General features: G+C 43.3%; 1 protein-coding gene and 1 long non-coding RNA gene across 2 annotated transcripts; one reads left to right on the top strand and one right to left on the bottom strand.

The window, feature by feature from the left end:
• Nucleotides 1-163: 163 nt before the first annotated feature.
• On the bottom strand, nt 164-14,498 carry LOC105684592 (agrin). The gene is made up of 9 exons (XM_012398053.3): nt 14,160-14,498; nt 2,811-2,933; nt 2,411-2,720; nt 2,179-2,322; nt 1,875-2,048; nt 1,633-1,797; nt 1,424-1,546; nt 1,166-1,342; nt 164-1,084 (listed from the first exon to the last, which is right to left on the bottom strand). Exons 1-9 carry the CDS (start codon nt 14,212-14,214, stop codon nt 853-855), a joined length of 1,503 nt encoding a protein of 500 aa, XP_012253476.2. The 5' UTR covers nt 14,215-14,498; the 3' UTR covers nt 164-852.
• Nucleotides 14,499-14,643: 145 nt separating this feature from the next.
• On the top strand, nt 14,644-19,402 carry LOC125499965. The gene is made up of 2 exons (XR_007277091.1): nt 14,644-16,989; nt 18,732-19,402. It is a non-coding gene; the product is annotated as an uncharacterized LOC125499965 (long non-coding RNA).
• Nucleotides 19,403-19,691: the final 289 nt, after the last annotated feature.

Genomic DNA, 19,691 nt, shown 5'->3' with positions numbered 1-19,691 from the left:
CAAGTAGAATTTCGAATTCAGCGCCCGCGAATACAAGATTCTTTGGCCTTTTCGTTGATCCAAAAATTTCTATTGGAAGAAAATGCGCGACTCGCTAGAATACACGTATATATTTATTATCTGTTAACGGGTATAATATTAGTCTCGATAGATGATAACGATATAAGAGTTTTTTCATATCTTTAATAATAAATAGAAAAATACAATAATATAATATAAACACGCATCACATATTTGATAGAAAAACGTAAATGGTCATTTTTCAGAAATTAAATTGTAGTTTTTTTTTTTTTTCTCTTTAAGTGTACTCGGATACACTACTGTTCTGGATGAAGGTGTATTATTTATACTGTAATAGTAGGGTGCGGTAGTATATCAAAAATATTAATATAAGGATATTATGTAATGATGAACTAATTAGAAAAGACTAAATTCTAATGTATTCAGTACCTTTACTAAAATAAATAACAGTTGGATCGAAATATATTTCATAAAAGTATTTGATGTAATAGGTATTGCGATTTCACGGAAAGCTCATCCTTGGCACATTGCGTCCGTAAAAGACGTACGAAATTATTATAATACACGCGTATTTTGAATGTATGATTATTTTTTAAATAGAAAATAAAAAATACGTAATTTATCTTTATAGTAGATGGAAGGTGATGAGCTTGAGCTTACTGCTGTTTAAAAAATTCTGGAACCGCTCATACGATTACCCAGATAAATTTTCGAACGTGTGAATACCTATAATGGGTATGTGAATAGTTGGCAGTCATATCGATATGCATAAATTCATTCCATAACTCTATACGATTCGCCTTCGATATTCTCCCTCAAGCTGGTCGCGACCTAGTAAAGATAATTTTTTGGCTCCTCTGTCGGCTGTCCGCATACTCCGTGGTATTTCTTTGTTACTAAACTTCGGCTACGGCAATTTTCTATCTCCAAGAAACACTCGTTGCTGTACGTCATATCGTCCGTACCGCAGACGGGGTCGTAGTAGGGAGGACAAATTTTTTGACATCCTCGGAAAGAGAATCCTTGAAGACACCGTTTCATCGGCACCACGTAAACGTGCTTCCTGTCAACAAATAATCAACGATCATGATAATCTTATTTGTCTTATAAATTTTTTAATATTTCTAACAACCGTTCGACTCACCCGCAGTTATCGCGTTTCATTTCGCACTCGTTTCTGTAGAGTTTGTTATCCGATCCACAGACGAATTGGCGATCTCCGCCGCATACTTGATTGCAAAGTGCGGTAGTCCGGCAGTGCTGTGCCGGGACCGCAACAACGCGTTGCCCGCAGGTGTCTTTTCGCAAATGGCACATCGATCTGTAATTTAATGAATATAAATTATATGAAAAGTTTTTGACAATATTGGGTTGGGTATCCGCTTTTGGAAATGGATCTCACCTGTAGACGTTACCGTCACTTCCGCAGACAGGTTCCTCGGGAACTTCGCTGCAGTCTTCGGGACAATATTCCGCTTCCTTTAGCGTCGTACATTCGCCGACGTGAGCCATCTGAATTCCTTTCCTAAAATATAAGACGGACAGGGCGATGAAAACGTTGTTCGATATTCGGGTTGTGTTTGTAACAGATTTTGTATCTGATAATCTTACAGGCAAATTGCCACGTTCAGTCTGCACTGATTGGTGTACGTATTGGCATCGCTTCCGCAAACTGGATCAACTTCATCGCCGCATCTCTGCTGTTGTTTCATGCACTTGTTCAGCCGTGTTCGGCACTTCTCGAAATCGACTTCCGTCACCTTCCTTCTGGATTGGCTGTGCGACAAATTTACAAATTTATGCAAATAATTCGCCGACTCGTTATTCACCGGCTATTCAAAAGATCTACTGACCCACAATTGAGCATTTGCATTTCGCACTCGTTACGATAAATTCCACCGTCGGACCCACAAATCAGCGTTTCTGGTTCGCCTTGGCAGTCCAACGGACAGGCTGTGACCGCACCACCTCCGGCAGTCCTCTCCCGAGAGACGCAGAAAGACATTGGTACCTCAAACACGTGTTTCCTGAGAAGTGAGGAGGACACAAAAATATTTTTATTGCCGGTAGGTCACGCGTGACTTTGTCGGTTAGCTATGTTGATCGCTACAAGGTGCAGCAGGTTCGTAAAATGAAGAAAGAATAACAGGGGAATACCCGCAATTTTTAGCACGCATTTTGCAAGTGTTCGAGTAAAGAATTCCGTCGCTTCCGCATGCCGGTTTGGCACCTCGCCAACACGATTCTCTGCAATGTCTCGTAGTTTGACAGTGTTTCTTGTTCGTTCTAACGACCCCTTGTCTGTAAGGTGAGAAGAAACAAAAAAATTTTATTCAAAACCATTCGAAATCGCGACAAAAATTGCCTCGATTGGAAAATGATCGCTCACCCGCAGGTAAGAAGTTTCATCTGGCAGGTAGATTTGTAAACGTTTCCGTCGCTGCCGCAAACGGGTCCGTCAAGGGGCGCCTGTTCGCACGAAACCGGACAGTTCTCCCTGTGGGCGGAAATATTGTTGCACGGTCCCAAATGGGAGAGTTCGATGCCGACTCTACATATTTCGACCCTCAACATGCACTTGTTCAAATACGTTCTTCCGTCGGTGCCGCACACGGCGTCCGAATCACCCGGACAATGATGTTCGCATTTGCTACCGGCCGATCTGAGGCACGCAGTTTTCTCCTTCGCAATTGTTACCCCTGTGAAAATAATTCGAAGGCGTTGATCGGGGTCGCTTTCGACTGTCGAAAAATGAAATATTTTCAACCTGTTCATATATCCCATAATACCTTTTCCGCACATCTTTTTCCGCATATCGCATTGCGAGGCGTAGATCACGTCGTCGCTCCCGCATACCGGTTCTCCACTCGGCGGGCATATTCTTGGACAGTTGTTCGCGGCTTCAACGTAATCTGGAATTTATGTCAAATCGTATCGGGTGAATCGTTAGATATCGTTACAAGTCTCACACGTGTCCGACGATTCTTTTACGATATATTACATGTCCCGTTAAATTTGGTATCCCGTCATTTTTGGTGTACGTATAAAAGAAAAAGGAACTAAATCAAAGATCGCGGAACGTCGTGCTTAGTCGGAGGATCGCGTGACACTTTGCAGCAACGGCATCGAATCATCTCACCTGTAATGAGATCGAAAAGTGGACTTCAGTCGCGGATTATTCCGGATCGCCCAGACATTACCATTGTACTTGTACGGACACATCCTATAATGATATCAACCCGCAAAAAGCTTCTTCAGATATCACGGGGCGAACCGATCATCGCATATGAGCCAATAATTCATCTGCGTACTAGCGAGATCTTCGAGAATTGTCTGTAGGGGATCAGAAATAATCTGAGACTGCGGAATAAACGATACGGATGAACGAATACGTATGCCAAAGGTAGGAGAGCTGTGCGGTGATAGCTGCTTGTATCCCGAGTATATGGCAATCTCTGGTAGCTTAATCGTATGTTCTGCTTCAACTATCCCGCCGTTTCTATCTCGCCTGGTTGACCACGATAATAGCCAACTTGCAGTTCTAGACCCTCTCCGCGTATTTATTACGAGCGGATCATATGTAAAAGCGTCGTGTACATACATATATGTATAACGAATCACGAAAGAGAACGTCATCGCGTGTCGTTTTATATTGGGTGGAATTATCCCGACAGATAAGAAATTTCGGGTCTCGAGGCGGATTGATGAACTTTACCATGGATATTACAGCCGGTTTGTTCGGTTCCTTCAATTCGCACCTCGTCTTCTCACGATTGAAGGTTGTACAAGAAGTACATTGATAAGCGTGAAATTACGAAAACTGAATATAATATAGAGCCTGCAGCATCACCTGCCGTCTATACTCCCGTACACTGTGGATAAAGAACTTATCGTATACCTATACGGCTTATGTTAACTGTACCAAACTACTGTAAATTTCGAAAGCCTTGGCAATAGAACAGCGGCTTCTGAAATCCGAAAGGATACCGTTGTGTCATAAAACTATCGTCGATAGCTCCACATGGTAGGTATACATATATTACATATGCGTTTAGTATAGCGAGATGCAATATCTACGCTGCAGTGTAGTTGTGCGCTAAATGTAAGGCGAACACTTTTATTACAGATTCCCGATTCGACGCAAGGTACACGTGCACAGGTGCGATCCATCGCACCTGCGCGCGTCTATTTGTGAATAATAGAAAAGAACAATAGGTGACGAAAGTTGAGGAAATAATTACGACACGAATTGCACTCCGCACAGAGCTGAAACGGTCGATCATCGAAATGGAATGAGAACGAACGATGAGACGTCGTCGGATCTCCTCATGATATAGATATACATACGTATACCACCCTACACTATATTGTATTCCCGTGTAGACCGCATCCTGCAATATAATCGAGAGGTTTACGGAGGCTCTGGCTCATGTCGCGGCCCGCACGGTCCAGTGATCAACCGGTAGGTCAACAGCATTTTGTCGCTTACCAGACTGCAGACTCGCGGGGATGTATTATATGTAAAATACGTGACTGTTCGAGATGGGTAATAAATCGGGACCACTCTCTGGCTGTACCATGATCCGCCGGTTAATTTATGCAATAAAATTTGAACGATTTAACGAACGGAGTAGTGTACGCGGTTCGGGTCGTCGCATCTTTACCGGGAGAACTGTATCGAGTCGATTATCGAAGGTACGAGTTGCCGGTTATGCGGCGGCTCGCGGTCGGATGATGAGGGTCACGTAACGGTCGCAACGAAATTTGACTAATTAAATTTATTTACGCAAAGTAATTAGGTGCGCTACACCGTGTTCGGGACGAATATTACACACCATTATATGCGCCGCCGCAGGAATTTGATTTCAGTTTTTTATATTTATTCATTTTTGAAGCTTGTGGTTTTAATTCTTTTTCTTCCGTCGTCCGTGTCTCGGACCGTAAATGAGGCGTGAATATAAGGAGATCGAGAGACGATTCCACGTATCATTTCACCGAGTTATTTATTGGTCTATACTCGGTACGTGTATATACAGGCGGTATAAGTTTAACCGCGTCGAAATGATCCTATATACGAAATTAGAGAACGGAGAACGGATTTGAGCGCATTATCTCTCACGATCCGGAGACCGACGCATATAGTGCGCATCGCCTCGCTCCGGGGCATAAACCGAATTCTTATTACTCATTTTTTATGGTCATAACACGAAATTATCGAGCAATGTTCCCACATGTGCGTACACCGGGAATGTGACTCTGTATCTACTCGAGAAAAAAAAAAAAAAAACATTGTTTCGACGAATCGATATCGAAAAAAGGAATTTAACGATTCTTATAAACCTCGTGTACACGTCTAAGTCGCACGGTTCGAAATAAATTAATCAATTACCACCGTCTGACCCCTGATAGGTTAACAATGCCGGTCGAATCATGCATGATGTATTTAGTATCAACACGCACAATGCAACGACCCGCTTCTATCCGCACGTAGGAGTATTACAAGCCGCATGCAGCTTTATAACCATATAGCCGCTATCGAGGCAGAGCTGAATTCCTGGCTGCAGCAAAGAAGCCAATTATCGAGTGAAAAACGAGCCGAGGAGAAAGGGATGAAAGAAAAAGAGAAAGAGGGAAAGGAAGAGAGTCGTCGACTCGGCGTAAAAATTCGCACACTGTTCATACACACCGCGTCTATTAATAAACGATTTTCTATACTTGAATTTTATAGCCCCGAGTGAATCAAAGGATTATGATCGATGGCTAGACGTAAGAAATGAATATATACCCAGAGGCAATACTATGTTTTACAGCTACCGTATTATATCAGATCGCATCTACTTTATAACGACACGTGTTACACGGTTACGGGAAACTCACGTGCGTTTCGTTTCATTTCTCTTTTTCGAACAGACGCTAAACCAACCCTCGATCAAAACCGTAGTAGCATCAGGTTGACGACAATTATCACTCGTAATCTTCACTCCTGTATACCTTAATATCTACAGTACATGTAACATATATACGAATCAAATTTATATAAAATGAGATGAAATTATCTATTGTCCCATCAGGAAATACCATACTTGTAATATATATCATTACAAACTCCGAGCGTTTATAATCCGCACGTGAGATTTCCGCGAGCGAAGACATGTGTGCACGGGCTAAAGGATACAGAGATTATATCTGTAGCGAGAATCTCATTTCCTTGTGCCGCATTGTTGTAGAAAACTGCAAAGGATCATACGCGGAAGAGTGGGTGTGTACCTGGTATATACGTAGGTACATACCTGTGTACAATACGGTAAGTCGGAATCTGAAGTGATATACGACGCAGGTGTTGCTTTGTATACGGGTGTGTTACGGTCACAACGAGACAACACTTCGGAACTTAACGACCGTGGACGCCCGTTACATAGCCGTGTATAATGTCCAACGTATATTACATATCCATGTTATTCAGGTAAATGTAAGTATGGTCGCGGCGTTACTGCATTCGGATTACCATCAGTTCGCTAATTACAAGGTTGAAAGTAGAGTAAACCCGTACATAAGTATATATGTATATCCATACGTCGCGTACTGCAAGAATTGAAGCTGCGCGAGATCGGCAGCGAAATAAATACAGAGGTATTAGTTATACCTGCACGGTGAGAAGGAGGCCAAGTTTACATGTGGAGAGCGGGACCGCGCCCTTAATCGGAAGATTAATTGCCATTATACCAAGAGTTAAGAAACTCGCGTAGAAAGTAACACGTGAACGCGCATAGCGTCAAACTGATCGCACGAAACAGAAAGAAGAGAAAAATAAGCGATATTTCTAACCGATGGTGTCTGATCTGTGCATATGGGATTTATTCACCGCGTATAATGCGAGAGAGTGTGTAACATCGTGTGTGGTATAATTTGTGTATCACACGTACTCGTATATTCGAAGGTAATACTTAGACGATACCAAAGTAGGTGTGTACGGTCATTAGAAATAAATAACACCGCGTAGTGAAATAACAGGAAATGAATATTTCCTGTCCTGAAAAAAAAATTTCTCACCGGCCGATACTCCTGCGGTATGCGATAAGCGATAATCTATCTATTAATTACGGACGAGTGTAAAATCACCTCAGTTCCATCATGTCAACGCTGTTATTTATTTATTTTTTTTTTTTCTCAAAAATCAATAATCTGTAACGCTGTACAGCGGTGACCTCCATCTCGAACACTCTGGATATATAATAAAACCCTTTCCGTCTCCGTGATTCATTCGGACATAGAACTCTTGAATTACATGAGGGGCACGTGCGCGTACATCTACTTAAATTGCAGAATAACGAGCAAGACTATCAATTTATTAGGATTCATGCAAGTATTTCATTACTCTTCTCTTTTTTTTTTTTTCTACCCATTACAGAGATAACCGCGAGGCATCGTTTCGCGTATCGGTGTTACATTATATCGTAACGATCATTCTTTTATTGAACCGTTTCAGGTTCGGATTCTTCGCTAGATTACGCGTGACATTTTCATGGCTATTGCCTCCGAAGCATATTTGCAAGTTTGGAACGCGATAATGGTAATTGGAAATTGCTAATAGCACCACTAAGTATACCCGACACGATATATTGGCACGTTGAAAGCAACTTCATCGATCTATCGATAGGAAATTATTTTTTTCTTTTTTGAATCTTCATTTCTGTCATCAATCGCGCGGTTCGCGGTTGTTTTTCAGGTTCGTTTATTTCTTTTCTCCCGCTTCTTTTTTTCGCCTCGACGCATATTTTACAACTGTTCTTTATTATATACATCAGACGATGACCTTTTCTATCTAATTTTTTTTTTTTTTGTGGCTTTGTTTTTTGTTCGTTGTCGCTTCTCGTTTACGGAGGACCAATAGCTCGGGGGACGCGCTTATGCGTAGGTATAGGTATACAGGATCTCATAAAAGCCTGACAGAAAATCACGGTGGAACGAAACCATACGGTTTTACATGTGCCGTATCAACTTAATTATTAGGTGTACCCGCAGTAAGACGTGGGTAAAAGATAATCTCGATGTAACTCTGGTATATCTATAACCCAATTTACACAATACAGTAACAACATATTCTCCCTCTGTTTTAACGCATATATGCAATTTCAGCGAGTAAATTACACCGGTACGCCAACCATTATGCTCCTATCCTATAAATTGGAGAAATCTGGGACGCGAGGAATAAAAGGTTTACAATTTTAAAATCACGCGGCTAAAGTGATTTCGCCCGTTCGTACCTCCACGACTTTCCTTTACTCTCGATATGTGTAACGACAATTTTTTTAATGCGCGTGAGATGAAGTCGCCTTCAGCTGGTATAAGCGATCGCTTAGGTATAGCGCTGTTTATGATAAACGATAGCTATAATGATAATCATTGGACAAATGTTCAAAAAAGAAACGGACGGATACAGGCCGCGAAAGATATCGGAATGCAAATGTACAAAGTGGAAATCGAAGTCGAAGTGAAAGAGCTGGTGATAAAATGTGGAACGTATATAGGTATGTCCCTTCGGACGGCGCGGCTATTGGTAGCCGTAGGAGAAGACGTAAAAATAAAGAAAAGAATGCGTGGATACATCCGAGATGATATCGTCCGATCACTAATCAGAGTATAAAAAACCGGAGTTTGGTATAATTAAAGTATATCGAAGACTTCCGTCAGCTGTATCCATTAAAAAATATCAGTGCTCTGACCCCGATTCCAAGTATAACGCCATGTCGTTAATTAAATATGGAAATGAATCCAAACATAATTTTCTAATGGAATCCGCCGATCGCGAAAATTATAGGCCGCGGTTAAACTGCAACGTTATAGTGCGGTACGGGGCACGATTAAAATAAAATAAAACGAAAAATTTCCAGCTACGATTCATCGAAAAATGGGAACAACACGAGCCAAACATCGTTCGTCTATCGTAGGTCATTAGATATTTAAAGCAGGACTGGTTAGTTATTCAGAAAAAAATTTAACGGTCTGCAGGTCCCGGTGATCACCGTCCGCGCGACAAACCGGCAAACAGGAAGAGAGTCGTGGAGAGGATGCTACCGAGGAGCCGAGGGTATCGAGGTTTCACGGGCAAACCGACGCGGCGGACATACGTATACGTGCGACGGTATATAATGCGGAATACTTTCGCGTTGTTCGTCCGTATAATTTTAATTTCTAAATACGAGTATTTCCGAATCGACCATCGCGGATTCGACGACGCGACAATATTTTAATTTTGCCGGTATATTCCCGAGTTCAGGCAGTATAATTTCATGGAAACTAATGGATTTAGTTTAGCGTACGGTTAATCTAATTTACCGCATGATAGAAATATATACGAGCATTTAAACATTGCCGGACTACGTGACTGGATGTTAGTTTCGCGCGCGCTTGTCATAAAAATTCTGGTCGTGCAGCTCCTGCGCTGGTCACGACCGCATCGAGCAACAATTGCCGAATTCGAATCGCGTTACGCAGGAAACTGATACGAAAAAAAAAAAAAAAAACTTTTTTTTTTTGCCATTGAAAACAAATGGTTATAACTGTAATTTTTGCATTAGAGACAATGACAAATTCTCACTGTTTCCAGTTGATTCGCACAATTACTTTTTTCATCCCCGGTAAATAGAATCAATTACCCTGCAACGTTAATGTACACCGTTACATGACGGGTAAAAACAATTTTACATTCGTGACTAACGATACAACAGAATTAAGATAAAATTAGGAAGAAAAAAGACGAGTCAAAAAAATGAAAAACATCAGCAGCATACATATGAAAATAATCAGACCCGAACGAGAGCCCGGAGGATGAGTGGACAAAACAAGTAGTGCGTGAATAAAAAAGGAACCGACGTTGGAAAAAAAATGTACATGTACAGATGTGTCTGCTGAAAACGAAAAAATACGGGGTCCAATTGGAAGAAAAATGGGTGTGAAGATGAGAATAGGATGTACAGAGGTCTGGAAAATGAAAAAATTTAGTAATAAAAAAACCAGAACTTCGCCAATATAACCGCATGTATAAATGTGAACAACGAGCATTATGGGAGGATCATTAGAGTCTATAAATGGGCAATTCATTGAAATCGATCGTGCGTTGAAATTCACCTATTTTTACAGATCCCTGCCGTGCCATTCTGCGCCACCCTAGGAATCACTCGGTTATCGCGGATGTATAGTCCGGTGCTCATATTGGGCATACAATCGGTAGCTATTCGTTTCAACAGATTCAACGTTTTTGTCTCATACGTACCCACCGCATCGTTTTGTGAGTTTAGACACGCGTGACGGTAGAAAAATAGAATACTTCTATCCGGACCGGACAACGAGGTATGTCACTATTGATAAGTTCAATTTCAGAGCTGGAGAGAGAGAAGAGAGGCGAAAAAATGAAAGCTCTCGCGCGCAGGTATGTTGCCGGTAATTCTAATATCTTATTAAATATACCTAATTGTGGGATGAGTGATAAATTATTCGCAGTAAAACTGCGTGCCATGCCCACCGTTGGATCATAGAGATGTACGCTTGGCATGCGATGCGTAACCGTCGTGGTGTGTTATGAAAATCTCCACGCACACAATATTGCCGCGACTGTTTGAATTTTTGTAATAATTGTAAGTGTATCTGTATAGTGCGATATAAAATATTCACACTTTATTTTTAGAATGTTCCGAAAAATTCTCCGTTATATGTACATATAATTAACAGAGAGAAAAAAAAAGTGTGAACAAACAAACGAGAATGAGAAAAATAAAAAATTAAAAATTAAAGAGGAGCGAATAAAAGAAGAAAGAACAAAAAAACGGAAATAACGTTCTGTTGCCGTAACTCGCGTGCTCGCGGTTAGGCGCAATAAAATATATTCAGATACCTCGAGGTGTTGGGTAAATTATAATTAGTTAATTTATTTATCTCCTCAATCTCGCTGATTCAATTAACACCGATTTGGCAAGAAGATTGAAAAATCAGTTATCCCCCTACCGTCTTCCTCTATCGCCCCCTGATTCGTAGCACTGAATTTCGTCCCTTATATTCGTATGGGTACATACGTACCTATACCATACACACCGTTATTCATTATCGAAAGATGTCGTAAAAGTGGTCGTTTTATATGCAGGTTTAGCAAACTTGACAAAGTTGTTTCTGAGTTATAGTTCAGGTTCGGTATACATGTATTTATCAGGTATGGTTAGGATAGGTTATTAGGAACACGGCACGAATTAATCCGTGGGTTTCTCTTCGATGCACCCGCAGCAGCTTTCTACCGACTTCCCCGCAACCTAATGCAATTCTAATGTAATTCTAACGAGCGGATTCAGCCATCGCATTTCATACATGTACCTATATTTCGTTGTCATTTGTATTTGTGTTTCTACTTGCATGCGGTACCGGCGGTATACGGAGGAAATTTTTGCATCGCTTGATTAGAGAAATCCTCGCAAGGGCAGCCGATACGTGTTATATACACCTGGAAGACCGCGACGCGACGCGACGCGACGACGACGCTTTCCCCCTTTCTATAATCCCACTTAAAAGTTTTCCCTGATTTGTTAGTCTTACTCCTTCCATTTCCTGATCACCGTTTCGCGCCGTCTTGTTTCAACGTCGCGAGCATCTCACCGTAATTAACCCGAACGACATGTACGAATTTTTTTCCTTCTTTCCTCCGCCCCATCGAAATTAAGCAATTTCGTACGGAACACTTTAGAAGGTCACCAACACCCGGCAATTTGTCTTTTGTAGTGTTATACGTGTATTTATATTACAATATAAATATATACCACCTGAAAGAAGATGTGGAGCGTGAGACTCTGCCGCGAGATAGTGTATAGGTGTCTGGATACGCGGAGAGGAGGAGAGGAGAAAATCCAAAGACATGGGTGAGAGAGAGGAAGGTAGGCGGTAGGTGATTTAAATTCAGCGTGGAACGCCCGTCAGTGGGTCTCCGGGTCAGCAAAGTAACCCAACCGAAGTTGTTCTGCACGTTGCTATGGCTGCAAAAGCAAGATCAGGTCCTGCAGCAGGTCCTGGAGATCCCCGTTCGGTATAAATCATATCGCTCTGTTGCGCCGACTTCTCTCGCCTGCATCCTATCAAAGAGGAAATTGTAGAGGACTTCCCCGCGCTGCAGCCCGGCACCTTCGGGACTCCGTAGTCGTCTACTCCCCACTTTCCGCAATCCTCGCCACGTGCCTCGCGGTCACGTACTTGCGTATAAAAAGCTCGTAAATACATGCTGAGGTTTTGCAACCGAGATATGAAGACTCCTCTAACTCTAAACGTCGTCGTTAGTAAGTCAGTCACTTAGATGAATACGTGCTTAAATAAAGTGAGCTTTTCTTGCTGCACTCGAGAGTCGTCGAGGTTTCACGGATGAAGTTTGCGCTTCCCGTTGGCTCAACGTTTGCCCTTGTCCTTAGCGCTGTTAATTTGAGTTCGGCTTGAATTTTTTTTTTTTTTTCGGGGAGAAGCGGTACAACCGGTTTCACGAATGAACCGAGCCAACGTTATACGTCCCGCTGCACTCGACGCCAAAATTTCAACTAACACCACTCGCAATGAGGAATTACCGTGAATCGATTCTCGATACGAAGAAGAATAAGCGGGGCCCCCATCGCCGCTTTAGAAATCCCGATTCCCGAGTCCAACGGGAATATAATATCACTGACAAATGGGGGCTGATTATGCACAGCAGCGCAGAGACAATAATATCAGTCGGGATAATACGGATAAGATGTTCGTACATAACTAGTTGGACTGAACACGAAGAAAAGATGCAGATATCACCTGAATCTCGGGGTTCACATATTCAACGGTCTGGAGTAGTCAGAAGTAAGAACTACCAGAGGACTAAAGAGATGGTATCAAAATAGTTCTCATGCGCCTGGCGCACGTATATGCAGATCACTGTGTATATAACATATGGATACAAACGCGTACATGTATGATGTATGCGCGCTGTTCCCTTAAATCTTTTTACCTATCTGTACATAGGTACGTACGTATAAATAAAATCTGACAAGACTGAATTTATTATTCTTTTCTCAGAAACGTTACTGACCTTCCCAAGTAGATTTCGCACCGCGTGAACAAGCGCAGCTATCCACCGGGGAAAAGACTTGAAATGAAAAAAAATCTTTGCGCGGAATTTAATTCTAAAGAGTTATCGAAAACGTTGACTGAAAAAAATGTCACCCGGACTCGAGCGACCCTTGGAGAGGCGTGAAAGCCAAGCAGGTAAAAAGTAGGCACGCTTGTATCCCGGTATACGCGTTGTTCAGCCGCGCGCACGCATAACGAACCATCTCTCATACGAAGGGGTTCCGACCGGTGGGTTTAGCTTCCAGAGGGATGAAAAGGCGAAGGGGCTACTGTTGTAGCCAACCGTGCGCACTGAGTCCTAGAAAATTAACGTTTTAACTCGACGTCCTTAAAGCCCTCGACGCTCTACTCTCGCGTTCGCACCTTCGGGTTCTGGGGAACCTCTTGGTCGCCCCTACAAATCTTGTGCTTTTCTTTGCCCCGCGTGCAGCTGCTGAACTTCGCTTTGCAGTAAAATAATTTTTACCCTCCCCTCAGCTTCGTCAATTTGATAAACTCCAAACGCTGATGTATGAATGTACAGTGCGATCGAATCGGTCTGCGCTGCACTATTCAAATATTTTTTTTCAAACTATGCTTGTAATGACGATCTTTGTCGCGAGAGATGTTCGATGTTTGTCTTACCAACCGAAGATTGAATCGAAAAAATGAACGAATAAAAAAAGAACCGTTGACAAACGAGGGAAGAGATAATTTACCGGAAGCAAGTTTGCAGCATCGATATTAAAGAGACATTAGACACGTCCAAATAAATGATGACGAGCCACAATCTGCAGACAACAAAATTCTTCTACCCACAATTATAAAGGGTACAATGGGAAAATTATATACCGAACTAATCGTACACTGTTCAGTTCCACGGCGAACAGTCCATCGAGTCAGTGTTGAATTTCTGTCGTACAAATTGCGGATAGTCGAAATTTTTTCATCGAACATTGAATGAGATTCCCGGTACTCGTATCACTCAATGTTCAACGATGATTGATATTGCGAGTGTGTGAAATTTGTATACATACCATGCAGGCAGCTGAGGAGCAGCACCAATGCCCCGGCGAAATATTGGAACCGCATGACTTTCGATGTGCGGTACGTTCTCGTGTTTACTTCGGGTAAGGATGACGGAGGTAAAATTGGAAGGGAAAAAAAAAAAAACAAAAACCAACTATACGAAGAAAAGAGGAAAAGTAACCAACAGAAGCACACTTGAAACTTCGCGGGGGCCTTGGATCGTAACGATAATAATGCGAGATAATGACACTGCGATTTGTAGAGGCAAAGATAGAAGAAAGAGGAGAGAGGCAACAGAGAGAGAATCGATGCCCCCTTCGACCTCTGTTGTGTATCGAGGTCCGCGAGCGACTGAAGGAAACAGCTCGACCGTTCTGACGTCTATACCTTAGAGCCAAGCCCTACCCCTGGAGCTCGATCTCCCTCTCTATTTATCCCTCGCTCTCCATTCCGCTCTTCAAGATCTTTCTCTCTTTCTTCATCTCCAACGTGATCCGTGCAGGCGTAAATCCTCCTGACTTCGGGCTCCCTATATTGCCATTACCATTGCCATGTTCATGTCCACGTCTTTTACGTCCATGTCCATGTCCCATGTCGATGGGATGTGTAAATGGTAGCTACGCTCTTCGTCCACCCTTCCCTTCTCTTCCCTTACCCAACGAGACACTCGCGGCTCGCGCTCCTACTTTGCTCCAGCTTAACCGTCAGATTACCCGTCATCATCGCCATCATCTGGTGAGCCACGTCCAACGCAACTTGCGAGTAAATTCCCTTCTGCATAGCGAGCGATGTATTGCCCACAGTTTCTGGGCCACCGCTGCACCAACAACGAGCCCATCAGCCAGCTATAACCGACCATCGCCGGTATTGGAAATTGGTCCTTTAATACACCGTCTCTCCGCGTTGCTCTATCATCATGATAAATTCAATTAGATCAGATGGAATTTTTATGATTTAGTCATTTATTTGTAATATTATAGTAGCAGTATCGATCCAGAATTGAAAGTTGGTGTGGAAAGCAACGATGATGATACATCGCCGGACCACCTGCACTACGTATATACGATCGTCCTAGAATCGATCCTTTATTTTTTTGTTTTTTTTTGTTTTTTTTTTATTCAAAGCAGAAATCATGTAAATCAGTGCAGACTTTCGATCGATCTACGAACGGATACTTGTGAATTAAGATGCGCCGATGAATTGTGCTCCATTTCTAACGCTCTCCGTAGCGTAGCGAGATGACCTATTCAATTCGAACGTGGTGCGACGAACGATCGAAAATCTGCATTAAAAATACATCAACTCGCCATTATCTCGGTATAACATTCCGCGCAGGTATAATTGTAGAATTATTGCGCAGAACATATCTAAAACATTTTACTGTATTCTGGATGTCTGGAATACTCAAGATGTGGAAAATGATCATTTCATAGAATAGAATTAAAGTGTGCGTAGTATAACCCTGAGATTTATTTCGTCTATTTTAAGTCTCATTCGACACGCTGTGTAACTGGGTCTTGCGCAAAACATGTAGAAATTTCGGGAAACTGTACAACCTCATCAGCTCGAAATCTCCATGAATTACGAGTTATCGCGAGGCTAAGAGGATGCCTCGTTCGAAATAGCAATTTAAAGACCGTATATCAGATTGTCTGCCGGCATTGTGAGCACCTCCCCGTTCACCACCGGAGGGTACGGAACGAAGGAAGGTGAACGAAAAGTAAAATAGAGTAACAAGAATGCGAGAAAGATTAGAATCTTTTCCTTGGTGAACTGGCCACGAACAATAATCCAGCTGTACCACCGACAAGATCAACTGATCCTATTATACTTGCAACAGTCGCGCTCTACCAGCTGGGACATCTCCGGGGGATTTTCCTGGTAGTCGCAGACAAGCGGTCGGGAGTCTCGTGCCGATTTCGCCAGGTTACTCCTGCATATTACAGACTCCGGGCAAATACATTTGTAAAGTAAAAACGTCGAGATTTATGAACTTGACCTCTGACCATGACATTGCACAGCAATAATGTAGTAGCTGTACCAACTACAGGCAGTGCCTTGTACCCGTATACGATAAATAGGTCGAGAAATTTCTCACTGACCTTTTTCATCGGAGGGCTAAAAACGCTACGGAGTAGGCAATTTTGTATTGTGCCGCTGCGGTTCCATTATCCTCGAAGTCTTATTTCAGAGAGATGGATACTGCGGTTCGCCGGATCGGTCTGGAATCATTATACTCCATGTTATTCGATTGTCCCAGTTTTGGCGTTATAAATATCAGGATGTATGGTAACGTTCCACGACGATAACGATGCACATACGGGCGTAAGATTTTGACAGCTTTAAATATAATCCTCGAACTGTAAATTATATCGTGTACACATATCATCTGGTGATATGGTCCTGCAATGCTCGTCTGGTCTGCGGTTTGAGGTGCTCGCGCGTGGAGTGCAAACGAGGACGCGAAAATGCCGCTCTGGGCCCCGGGCCCGGAAACTGTGACCGAGCTCAGCGAGAATATTTGGAGGTTTCGAAGCTCCGGTTACAAACGTGTATAAAATCTGATATTTTAACTTCGTACTCCCAGTTCGCAGCTGATGATTTCTGGATACGTACGCGTCGATTGTACGAAAGTTGATGCGATGCAATACGTTATCAGAAGTGGAACGGAGCAGCGGTGCCGGGAGCTGACGATCAGTGAAAAGGAAGGATGCCCACGCTGCCTTGGATCTTTTTGATGAAAAGGGCTATTACCTAGCGACCGGATCAGCCGCGCTTTCTCGCCTCTCCCGGCCGAGTCAAAGATTTGCACGCGAATCGAGTGTGGAGTAGATATCAGTTAAGTGCATGTAAACTACATATTTTATGAACCAAATACCCACATAGTAGATAGGTGCATTACGCCTGTTCGTAATTACACGTTTGTTATGGCCGCTAGTGGAGGACTAGAATTGCATCTCATTTTTACGACGGTTCACCATGAATCATATGATTCGAGGTATATACCGCGATGAGTATATACCGCGTGTGTTCCACCGGTGGAACACATCTGCACCAGCACCCAGTGCTGGTATATAACTCGCGTACGAGACTGCAGGGCGTTAACCTACTTGGAAGAAGTTGACCGGGAAACTTCGCTCGGTCACAAAAGTGGGTTTCGATATACCTAAACCGAACCGTAGCCCTCCGACAATTAGGACGTATTTAAAACCATGTACTTGAACCGTGTAATATAATAAATACTGGTAAGCATGAAACGGTGGAGCACGTTATGCTGATGATCATCGAGACATGGATAATGGATAATGGATAATGAATATGCAAATGTAGATGCATAGTACGATTCCGTGGAGGGGTCATGTGTCGTGTCCCGACTACCGTAGTGTAGGACAGGGAAGTAAGACGGGAAATGGATGCTGGTTTTTGAACGGGGTGCAATGACCTCCTCCGATCTCCACCCTGTCAACCCTTTTACGTCGTTCCGACTTATGACATTGCGGCATGAGCTGCTCGCTCGGCAATCCATGCGTGAAGTATAAGCATGAGCGTATCGTACGAACGTTGTTGCGTGCAGTCTGATACACGAGTCTTCTCTCAACTGTATATTATATTATAGCGGTGTTGGCTCCGCTCCCCGTGAAGTCGCTGTTGCGACCTACCGGGATCGTTCCGATCCTTAAACTTGCGGAATCCATCTTTCATCCAGCAACAAGTACCAAGACGGAAAAGGAACCCGGTAACATCCTTTACGACCCGTCGCCTCCGTAAGGCCCAAATTCGGCGATCTCTGAACTGGTTTCCTGAATAGACCGCCGCTGGCGCATATTATTAAGAACAGCCGGTACACGGCACATCGACAAGGGCGAGGTGACAATAAGATGGTAATTTCGCGTATGAATGGCTCCGGCGATCGTAATTGGAGTGACCCAGCTAAGCAGCTCTTCGTGGACGGAGGTCCGCGATGAAATAAAAATGAGAAAACATTGCGTCACGTGTGATTGTTTTCTGAAAGAGCTTATGGTATTCAGCCGCAGGCATACCGGTCCAACGAGCGGAGGAGGAGTAGTCGCAATTCGTCTCGTTTAATTGGATTTCAAATAAACGGTAGGAAGACAGAGTGGGTCTCATTTCGCGAGCAGGTTCTTACCTTGCGGTACGCCGCACGCACAATATAGGTACAGTATATCGTGTATACACCAGTTTCGGAGATCCTAATTAAAGGCGAACAATACAACCAGGTGAAGAAATTGGGCTGACGTTGCGAGCAAGCCGCACATATCTGGCCTCAGGTGCGGATGATGCCAAAAAACTGTACGTTGATAGATATACGTATACTTGCGCGGTAACGGACTTATAGGTCGATCAGGAAATCCAGTGAGCCAGTGCACCTTCCGCTACTCTAAACCTATAAACAACACCATAAACTGTGACGACGATTACAGTGCCATCATTGTAATATCATGGTGAATGCTTATTGCAGCGATGAATGCAGCTGGGCATTATTTTTTCAAGTGCGGACACCGGATATTCGTTATTATTTTACCCATTGATTTCGAATCAATTGAGTTTTTTTCATACAGGTACTCTCGGCTCGGGCTCTGATAGTGCAGTCATCGGAATTGTGCAGTCATCAGACTCTCCGGCAGCAGCTACCATTTATTGGCAAGGAAACGAGCTTCCCGGTACCATTGATAGACTGCACACGCGAACAGGTCCGCGATCCTGTCGGCAATACGAGGAGAGCTTCGACCTCGGCACGAATAGTTTCATTAGTGTGTCAACCACGTGCGGCAAAAAGTAGAAGAATCAAGATGGAAGGAATTTCCACGCCTGCAAGTGTTCGAACCCTGCAGGCTGCGGTGCGTGCAGCTTTGGCTGACGGTGCCCGGGTACCGTGTAGTTCAGGTACCCGGGAAAGTAGTCGGTAATTACTTTGCCGTTTTCGCATTCAACATCGTTATTCTATTAATCTCTGCAAGAAAAGAACTTAGGTATCCCGAAGCGTGTTAAGACCACCCCAGAGATTGACCACACTCGAAGATGGCAATATATCGATGTGTAACGTCGGTGCGTTGGATAGCTAGAAGATCGTGATTGGTCATTTTAGTTGCGATCGATGTAATTAGCAAAATTTAAGCCACTGCACCTATCCAAAAGACTCTGAAAAGAGTTCGAGGCTGAGCTGTCCCATATAAACAAGATTAAGCAGGGCATATTCGTTGATCGTAAAGTAAATTTTTTATCTCAACATCATTGATTGGTCTCAAGTTTTCTCAACGCCTATCAGCGTATAGCCTGCACCGTTAAACGATGCGTTCGAGTGCGCATCTTGGGCCTCGGACCCATTTCACTCGCGCCTTGGCTTTGTATTGGAAAATCATGTAATGGGACGATTGCTCGGTCATGCGGTCGCGGGTCGGTCGGTCGTCAGTTCGTTCAACGCTACGCGAGTCCTGGTTTATGCTTGTCCGTGAAGTATCATTCGCGGGTCTCTCCTGGAAGGGATCTTGGAACCGTCTTGGGACCACACGCATGACCAT

Source organism: Athalia rosae, chromosome 2 (assembly GCF_917208135.1).
Source record: "Athalia rosae chromosome 2, iyAthRosa1.1, whole genome shotgun sequence".
NCBI lineage: Eukaryota > Metazoa > Arthropoda > Insecta > Hymenoptera > Athaliidae > Athalia > Athalia rosae.
This window is presented reverse-complemented; position numbering and strand designations above follow the sequence as displayed.